Source organism: Anneissia japonica, unplaced genomic scaffold (genome assembly GCF_011630105.1).
Source record: "Anneissia japonica isolate Jap-2015-1 unplaced genomic scaffold, ASM1163010v1 scaffold315_len769609_cov171, whole genome shotgun sequence".
Taxonomy (NCBI): Eukaryota; Metazoa; Echinodermata; class Crinoidea; order Comatulida; family Comatulidae; genus Anneissia; species Anneissia japonica.
In genome coordinates, this window is record NW_022758691.1 from 146634 (window position 1) to 156604 (window position 9971).

Genomic DNA, 9971 nt, shown 5'->3' on the forward strand with positions numbered 1-9971 from the left:
TACACTGAACTGGAATGTAGGTAAATTGGCCCCGGAAAATGACCCCTGAAAAAATGGCCACAAATAACAGGTAGGTAGGCCTGCACCTACTGTACTGATAGAGGGTATTACATAGTCACACCTACTGCACATAAGGTACATATATAATGTTTTGGTTTTTCTAGTTTTTAAAAATAAAAATCTCATTTTGAAATTTTACCTCAGCCTCAAATTGTTCTTATTTTTTCTTACTTTTTAAGCATTTTCAGCCTCAGTTTTCTTATAAAATGTGTTCTTATAAAAAATTTAAAAAAAGTGTATTTAATTACGTTTTTTAATAATGCATCCAACTGAGTAAAACACTAATTAAAAGAAAATATATATAAAAAAATAAAATATAATAAGTATAAAGATGATTAATTACTGATAGTCCAAATAGAAACATACGCAAGTTAACCATTATCCAGGTACTACTCACTATACTGTCTTTAAGCGTGACAGTGTGAGACACAGACTCGGAATGCACGAATCTCACGCCGAATGCGCGAGTCTCTCAAGCCAAATGCAAGAGCGAGTCTCACGCCGAATGCGTGAGACTTGATAGGTCTGCACCTGGTGATGTTGTTTTAATTTAATTAAGAAATCGAGAGTAAAACCAAAATTGAGTAAATTGTGCAGAATTTCCTAAATAAAATTGTCTCATATCATTATTATTATTACATTAAGCCTATACTTACAATCAAACAGCTGTTCCGACCAAATGCACCGCCAGTAATATATACAGTATTGCTATGGAAACAAAAGTAGGCTACATACCTTATAGTATTATACTATGGCAATTATTCTATAGACGGGATATAGAAAGCATTGCGATAATCACACAAGTCAGTCCATGAATCACGTTCAATCAACTTAACTCTCAAAGTAATGTCACTCCATAGGCTGAGCTTACTGAAGGAAAATCGATGCTAAAACACTCTCAACACATCATATTTTCCGAAGATGAAGTAAATAATAGCACTATTTAAGCCGGCTAATGTATCGGTACTTCGACTGGTAAGGCACAATGGGCTTATTACTGTCAGCGGAGGTTCACTGAATTCCATGTAGGCTCCGAAAGTCAACTGATTGTTTTTACAGAAGCATTGAGCCGTGATAGGAAGACTGTGTGTTCCAACATGTCAAAGTTTGGCCGGATGCCTCACTTACTGTCTTATAAAATCGTGGGAATTAATGACTGCGTCGCCGCGGTGCCTAATAATGTATATATTTATAAGAGTTATGATACAAGAGTTTGTAGAGTATGTATTCTATTTACTAGGTCTATATTGAGCACGTTCTAAAAACATACACATTTAGATGTATGGGATATTTTTGGAGGTGGTCTATAAATAAAAATCAGTCCGACGTACTTTTGCTAATGGGATTCAATCATAGGCCTAATGTTGGCAAAGCTTATCCTATAATGTTTGGTTTTGATATGCAACGGCATTTCGGTCCATACATAAATATCCATATAAGCATATTTATTCATACTGAAATGATGATAATATTATATAATTATATAATATTCAAATTAGGTTTTGCTGCGCATATTATAATATAAAGTATATATATATATTAATTATATATATATATATAATCAAATAAATATAAAGCAGTGTGCAAATATATAGAAACATAATATATAAATATCGCAATATATATTTATTTTCTGGCGGCATATAATTTTAAACTTATGTATGGTATTGTTAGATATCGTACCCAATATCTAACAATTTAATATAGGCCTATAAAAAATGTGTCTGTATCATGGCATTCAAACATAACCGAAAGTACTACTTAAAAGTTTACCTTATAATTCCTTAAAACCCTTATGTATTCAGATTTTTTTTTGTTTCGATTGACATTACCATACCCATTGTTTTGTTTTTCCTTTTTTTTCTTCAAATATATTGCTTTATATGCTACCAGAAACGAAGCGCAAAATGTCTTACTAGTTCGGAGGTGGTCGTTTTTTAAGGCAGTCGGTCGTACTTGTGCTAATGTCAATCAATCATACTGATTGCAATAACTTATCGTCTCCTATAATATTCGGTTTTTATATCTTTTCTTATGCAATGCAACATTCCATACGTACACACCCACACAGGCATACACAATTTGTTATATTTATACAGCGCATATAATAATATAAATAATAATAATAATAATAATAATAATAATTATTATTATTATTATTAATATAACCATAACCATATTAGTCCAACACAAACATTATAGGCCTAACAAAAAGAGAGAATAATATAGTATGGAAAATTGCCCATTTTACAAGGGAACTGGCAATATCATGACAGGTTATTAGACCTAGATAATTGTGGCGGTATTATTGTATTCGAGCATCACCGAAACATCTACTTAAACACTTGAACCTACAATTTTACCTTCTGTTTCCTTTAAAAACCATTATCATACATCCGCAATATTTGGTTTCGATTGCAAGATTGCAATGCATCTTTAAGTTTTATTTTTTATGATCCTGGGTTAAATAGAGAAGATACAACCAGAACGTCTCACCAGTTCACTGCCCCCTGGTCTCACTACTTTAGGGACCCGGCTACGCATCCATTTAAGCACATTAACCTAGCATGCCGAGTAGGCCTAAGTAGTAATATACACGTGGCAAGTATGAAATTTAACAGTGCATGAAACAATTTGTGCATCGGTCTCGCGTGCGTGCAATGTTACCCATGATGTGATCCCATCAGTGTATATACGTGTGCATTACTCTTCCAAGCTACAATATACGATTATAGAGATAACATGTTTACAGGCAAAAAAAGAGTAAAAATTGTATATTTTAGAGAAAACATATGAGAAAACAGACTAAAGTGGTGTGGACATGAAGAAATAGAAGAGGACGATCTTGGAAGATGGCAGCGAAGCATAGAGATAGGCAAAAGGAAAGGAACACGACCTAGAAAGCGATGAATAGTTTATGTCCGAGATGACAGCAGAGTGGTTGACCTGCGCAGAGATGGTGATAGGGGAAAATGACCCGGTGTTGAGACGACTCGCCCGACCCCCTTGAGGGGATAGCCGGAATGATGATGTATATAGGCCACAGGCAAAATTACTATAGTGCATAATCAATAAGACTACAGAAACATCATTGAACAGCTAACACTGCCGACTAGAAGTTTCCTTATTGCCTTGAAAATACAGTAATTTTCTTAAGATAAACAGAAGAAATATACTAAATTTGCATCAAAATTAGGTTATTTTATACATTTATTTTATGTACCTTGTTCAATTTTATATTAGTATTTTCCTGCAAAAAATCTATCGAGCAAATATAATACCGAATGCATTACGTTAAAAAGTCGCAAGGTAAAAAACGGCAGGCTTCTAAAACAATAATTAATATAACTTGATAGATGATGATGATAACAACGATGATGGTTATAACAATAACAATAATAATAATAATAATTTAATAACGTATCACTCTCGAGCAACACAATTGCATAAAATTCAAGACAGTTTAATTGGGATTAAAATACAGTAAAAAGGTCCAGATGCCTATAGAGTAGGTATTCATATTGCATTAAACATTATAATATGCAACACTTAATCTTCTATACGTCTACTTCTAACATTATAAATACAGAACACAAAATGACCAGCACTTACATTATGGTATAAAAATATTAGCAAGCCTAAAAAATAAAAATACCTGTGTTGTAGCAGTACTTTGTGTTACCTTATATGCAATACACACAAATGTTTAAAAAAAGAGAACATAAATCTATCAATACTATTTTTGACACTGTCATACAAAATAAATGAAAATGATTAGCCATATATAAGATTCTCATATGTAAAAATTAATACTGCAGTAGAAAAATACCCAATTTCACTTTCATTAACTACATTAAAATTTAAGTTCACTCTTTTTGAACTTATTAATTGAAATGCATTAGAAAAAGTATCAGACAAAGAATTTAAAAATAAACTCAACAAGGAATACGGTATACATTAAGGTTTGCAGGTGAACAGAATAATATGGGCATTGCAGATGAACACTACACATGCGAATACCATACAGGTGAATCATCATACAGTTGAACACTATGTAAACACTGTGTGGGTAAACACTATATGGGTGAACACTATACAGGTGAATACCACACAGGTAAACACCATATAGATGAGCATTAAGCACTATACATGAACACTTTACAAGTGAACACCAGAAGCCCATGAGCTTGTTGAAACTTGTGTATAAAAAAAACACTCAAATGATATGTAATATTTGTATAAAAATAAATTTGAAAGCAAATTATAAATTATTTACCTGTAGTAGAATCTATTTAATAAATGTAAAAAATTGTATAAATGTTGAGAATTTACGGAATATAAAATTTGTTATTTTCTGTTAAAAAAGATTAAAGAATCCACATTTTTCATTCTAACCCGTAATCTATCATTAGGCCAGTATTTGTGCACTGGCCCTTGACCCTACCGGCATGGGCTTAGCCAGAAAAAAGAAATAGGCCATCCAAAATGGAAGACAAAGAACCAAGCGGGGGTGGGTGAGTGGTATTTACTAACGGTAAACCAGGCCCAACTAGGCTAGGCCAAGCCATCCAAGCCGTCGTGCTAAAAGTGGCCGTCATAAATAATTGTTGGCCGTCCAAAAGACGGCTGGATGGCTTGCTGGCTAAGCCCTTGCCTACCGGGCATTGTAGGGAACCCTATACCCTAGTTGGTCCATATTTGCACACTCTTGCACCCCCACAAGGCAATCTTGGATTGAGCCTTCCACTTGGAAAGTTTCTATATGTACAGTAACAATCCTAGTGTACGTAATGGTAAAAACAACATAACCACACAAAAAAACAACAGAACACTGCACAGATCTATCAATTTTTTTTTTCATAAAAGTTATATACAATTTTATCTATATAAAATATAAGATGCTAGTAGATGAAACAGGAAAACCATAGCAATAAAAGATATATACAAAATAAATTGAGAAACATTAGGGTACACGTTGTAGTGTATGCATGTAGTTTATCCTAAGGCTCAAAAGGAAAACTCATGTTGCATCAGTTGACTTTGTCTGAGCGTATGTTTCAGGGACTCTTTCTACTGGTGAGGAAGAACCATTTTTCGTATTGTTAGTAGAACAGTCCAATTAAAAAAATGTTATTTTTGGCATTCTGAAGAACATTTCTCTGGCACTGAATCAATATCGTGCCTCCAGTGCCAAAAAGTCTTTCTTCATGAGGTTGACCTTTTCGTCAAACTATTGGCACAGAAAATTAAATTAGTTTAGACAACCCACCATACACTTCACCAAGCTAACTTCAATAACTCTGTGGGTGAGGAGAAATTGGGGGGGGGGGCTGTTTGTCATGTACACAAGAAAACTGTGAGGAAGGTAAACGAGGAGTTGTGGTTGAATTGAAACTGTACATGAACACTGACCAGCAATCGTTCTTATGTGGAATCAAAATTCAGATGTAACACGTTCCTTTGGAAAATTGATTACCAACAATTTATGAAAAAACACAGTTCTTAAATTTTCAGTGGAAAAAGGCCCTTATCATGCTGGACTACATCAACAAAACACTACAGAAATAAAACATTGTATCTCATTCGAATACTGATAACCAAAATGTTACAGAATATTTTTGTTATCCTTCTTAATTAATATTTATAAAGGGTTTTTTTTAACAATTTTCTTATGAGAAATTTAAAAAAATCAAAATACATGATTGATTGATAATATTCAGATTTTTTTTCACTTAAATCTAAAAAGATACAAACAACTTACATCCATGGACACAATTTAAAACCCTACCAAAATACATATAATGATTATGTTATAATACAACATGAAACAATATTAAATTATCGATACTTACAAAAAAAAATAAATAAATAAAAAAATCAACAATTAAATGTCTTTCTTTAAAGAAACTTTCAATAAAATTTTCTTTTACTGGCATTGAAAAAAAAAAAGCAACAAATTAATAATGAAAAAACATGTGTAGTTTCAGTTTGATATTTAATTTATTGTTAACGATTATTAACTAGCACATAATAATTTGTCAACTGAATTTGAGGTGTAATCTTGGAACTACTTTCTATACATTGGATTCTTGTATGTTGACGTTGACGGCTTGTAAATTGGATTTTGGGCCTAAAAACGAAGAAGAGAAGAGAAATGACAATTAGACAAATTTACACTATATTTTAATATCAATCAAATAAAAAAATATGAAAGTGTGTGAATAGTCTTATGAAAGAGTGACTAAATAAATATGAAAAATGGGTGAGTTAAAAATGAATTAGGATAACAAGAATAGATAGATCTTATTATAGGAAGAATAAACATAAGATAAAAGGGGTCAATAGGCAAAAATGACAATGGAAAATATTAACAAAATTGATAATAGGAAGAAGAAATCATCGAAAAACAAGTACAATAGATAATAATGATAGAATTTTTCTTAAAGCCCTGTCTAGACAATCAAGTTTTATTTGACAAAAGCATTTTTATTTGACAAGAGCATGTGACATGCCTAAATATGGTCTGGTCATGATGACATCACATCATGACCATATACATGACTATATATGGGCATACAAATGATTTCTGTCAAATCAAATTTGATATTGTGGACAAAATCTTTCTATTTTTTATCAAAGTTGGATGACATTTATACGAAAAAAAATATCCTTGTAATACTTACAGCACCCCATTTAGCGTTCTTCCTTTCTTGTTCATGTTTGGCAAATTCTCTTTTGTCGTGGATGTAGGTGAGAAGACGCCAGACAAGAAGAAGTATCAACCCAACTATGATGATGCCGATTACGATGCCGAGAATGATCAGCAGCGGATCAACAGGCTCGCTGCACACTGGAAATACAGAAAAACATCAAATTAAAACATTGTGCAAATTTGGCAGAACTCTGCATCAGTAAGCATATACCCTGTATGCCTCAGTAAATATTTATTGGTACAGTGAAATGTAGCAGCAGAGAGAACAAAAGCATAATTCTATAAAATGAGCTAACTTTAATAAGACAAAAATGTGCATTTAATCTGCAAGGAATTTCCTAATCTACAGTATGTGATTGTGTCGTTCTCTGGAGTTGAAGTGGGTAGCTTGAAAGAGATTACTAGGAATACTTACCGTGAGATCCAAGAATCACATGGAAGTTTCATGGGTGGTGGGGAGGGAGAAGGTCACAATGGGAAAGCTCTAGAATGGGAATGATTTTTAAGTTTTTATTGGGGGATCGAAGACTAAGAGGCACATTTTGTGGGGAAGCATGCACCATGATGTCCACACCCCAAACATTTTAGTACTGCACTGTACTATTTAAATTATTAAATATTATTATCATCTTCCATTTATTATTACTATTCTTTTATTATATTCTATTTGATTATTCATTGATTTGTGGTCATTCTTAGCGTTGATACCTTTATCCTCCTGGACTTTCAACTTGTAGGTTCCATCTGCATTTTTCTTATAAGTAAAGACAAACGAGCAATCTGACTGGTCTTTAAAAACACACCGCTCTCCTTTGTTCTCTGTGGGATGATAACATAGAGTTTTAGAAGTGCGCAATACCTATGTACATTTATAGCTTACATAATCCTGTTGTGCAAATATGGGCAGCAATTCCACCATTCATTTAGCAAGGAAAATTATGTAAAAGTATTATACTGTAGTAGTACATAAGGGTTACAGTATTTCACATTTTTGTTTTATTTAATGTACGAAAACACTTGCAGATGAATAATTTATTTAATTTCAGTTTTATTACCTCGGCATAATGTATAATTTAATGAGTAGGGACATTTTAACCTACGGGAATCGGCAGAGATTTAGAATTAGTTTAACACCAATAAACAATTAAAGAAAAAATCATAACAATTTAAACATTGAACATATGCTACAGGTATACAAAACAATTATGGCATATTTGTAAAAATAATTGATGTCATTAGATAGGTATATTTGAGGAAGTGATGCCAATGTAAATACAATAAAATTGCAAATTTAAGTGTTGATTCTATCTCTTTTGTTAAACTTCATATGTTATAATGTCATGGTCATCATCCTCATATATTAATGTTTGGTAAACAGAGATACAGTAGTTGCAAAAATAAACACAATGAATCACAATGACGAGTCTCGCTTTACTTGGAGTACGTTTTATACTAAGTTATCTTAAACACATACCGATTGTTAGGTTTGTAAGTATTTCAACTTCATAGGGACAAAGGTCACACTCCTTGGCACTCTTAGCACCTTCTCCAAACGCTTTACATTGCACACAATCTTTATTAGTAATGCATGGGCCAGGACATGTCTACAGAAAAAAAAAATAAACATCATCATCCTGAACAAATGCATTATAAAAAACAAAAGGAAGTTAATGTGATACAGAAATGACATTCAATAATTTAAATGACAATGACTGGTATAGGATATGGCATAAGGATATTAAAGTTTGATAAGGCAATAAGAAGGTCAATAAGATGAACTTAAGGTCAAATGGGTACTAGACAGAAAGTCATAATGAACTTAATGTAGGCTTATTAAAACACTAAATATATCTATTCCAATATGTATTTATTTTTAAGATTTAAGAGAGGATCCACTGGGCCTGCTTTGGTCCCATTGGATAATATTAAACTTGACAGTACTCTAAGCAATTGAGCACTTAATAGCCAAATGCTTTTATGTTAATTATTTCTTTTCAAGTCTTTAGTAAAGTCTCAAAAGTGTTTCTCCTTCTCTTCATGGACATTGGAAACATCGGCAATCCTACATAGTGTGCAATTTCCTCTGTTTCTTGTGGATTAGTCATTAATATGTATGAGTATACCAAATCATTTAACATGTGGGTAGCAATTATTGTCATAATTCACACATACTCAGTGCTAAAATTCGTTAATAACCACTAAAATGCACTATGGTTTTTCTTGAATGGGTATGTAATTGAATTACCAAACCAAAATGCATTGTGATGACCTAATGCTGCAACTTTCTGGGTTAAGATTATTGCTCGCCCCAGAGTGCAACTTTTAAGGACTTAATTTTTTTTTTTTTTGTTCTGAGCAGAATTCCACTTTTGAAGTACAATTTGAGCCCATCACATGATTTTATTAATAAAGGTAGTCAAGTGTTAACTTGCTCCACTATTTAAAAAGAATAGAGGATTGTCTTTCTATGTACAGTACTAACTAAGATAGACACTGCACTGCCACCTGCCACCAATGCCGTAGCCAGCTACTGGGACAATGGGACAGTCCCACACAATTTTACTATTGGGACCACATTATTTATACAAATAATTATACAAATAATGGGTCCACATTTAAAAAAATAGGTTAACTTATGTTGTTGATGCACAAAATAAGTCCAGACTTTTTGAAAAATGGGTCCAGAGTTAAAAAATGTATGCGAAAATGGGTCCACAATATTCAAATTTACGCGTAAAATGGGTCCACCCTGATATTTTCCCACAATGTTTGAAAATCCTGGCTATGGCATTGTCTGTCACCACAGGTCCTCAAGTATTATTGTTTTCTATATTCAAGGACAATATACATTTACATTTATCATAATAATTTACTAACCGGGCATTCTCCACAGTTATTACCAGTATAAGATGCATTGCACTTGCAGACACCACACTCACATGTTCCAGCATTATTGCAAATCAACTGTGTGAAAATAATGATGGGATTAGCAATCACATAAAAATATTTCATTCTCACTGCACATATGAACATTAAAATATATAAACAGGTTATTCTTTATTTAAATGTATCTGTTTATCTCATTCCTTCCAAGGCCCTCATTGGCCACCTTTCATGCAGGCCTCTTACAATTATGTATATAAATGTATATACATATATATACTGTACATATATTGTACATACATATACATGTATATAT

The 9971-nt window shown here is 32.6% G+C and overlaps 2 protein-coding genes across 4 annotated transcripts in view; both read right to left on the reverse strand.

Annotated features, from left to right (window-relative positions):
• Positions 1-1115, reverse strand: part of LOC117125343 (integrin alpha-9-like) — a 61345-nt gene extending 60230 nt beyond the window's left edge. The window contains exon 1 of one of the 3 annotated variants that reach the window (XM_033271817.1): positions 932-1115. The gene's annotated coding sequence lies outside the window, so the exon portion shown is untranslated. Of the gene's footprint in view, positions 1-716; positions 736-795 lie in introns of those variants that run through there. The other 2 variants (XM_033271815.1, XM_033271816.1) reach the window with 2 other exon arrangements.
• A 2137-nt stretch (positions 1116-3252) lies between these two features.
• LOC117125344 (integrin beta-1-like) overlaps positions 3253-9971 on the reverse strand; it is a gene marked incomplete in the record, with an annotated part of 37175 nt that continues 30456 nt past the window's right edge. Inside the window, 5 exon segments of the mRNA XM_033271820.1 lie at positions 3253-6190; positions 6744-6910; positions 7481-7591; positions 8247-8376; positions 9650-9736. Of these exon segments, the coding sequence (XP_033127711.1) occupies positions 6128-6190; positions 6744-6910; positions 7481-7591; positions 8247-8376; positions 9650-9736 (558 nt within the window).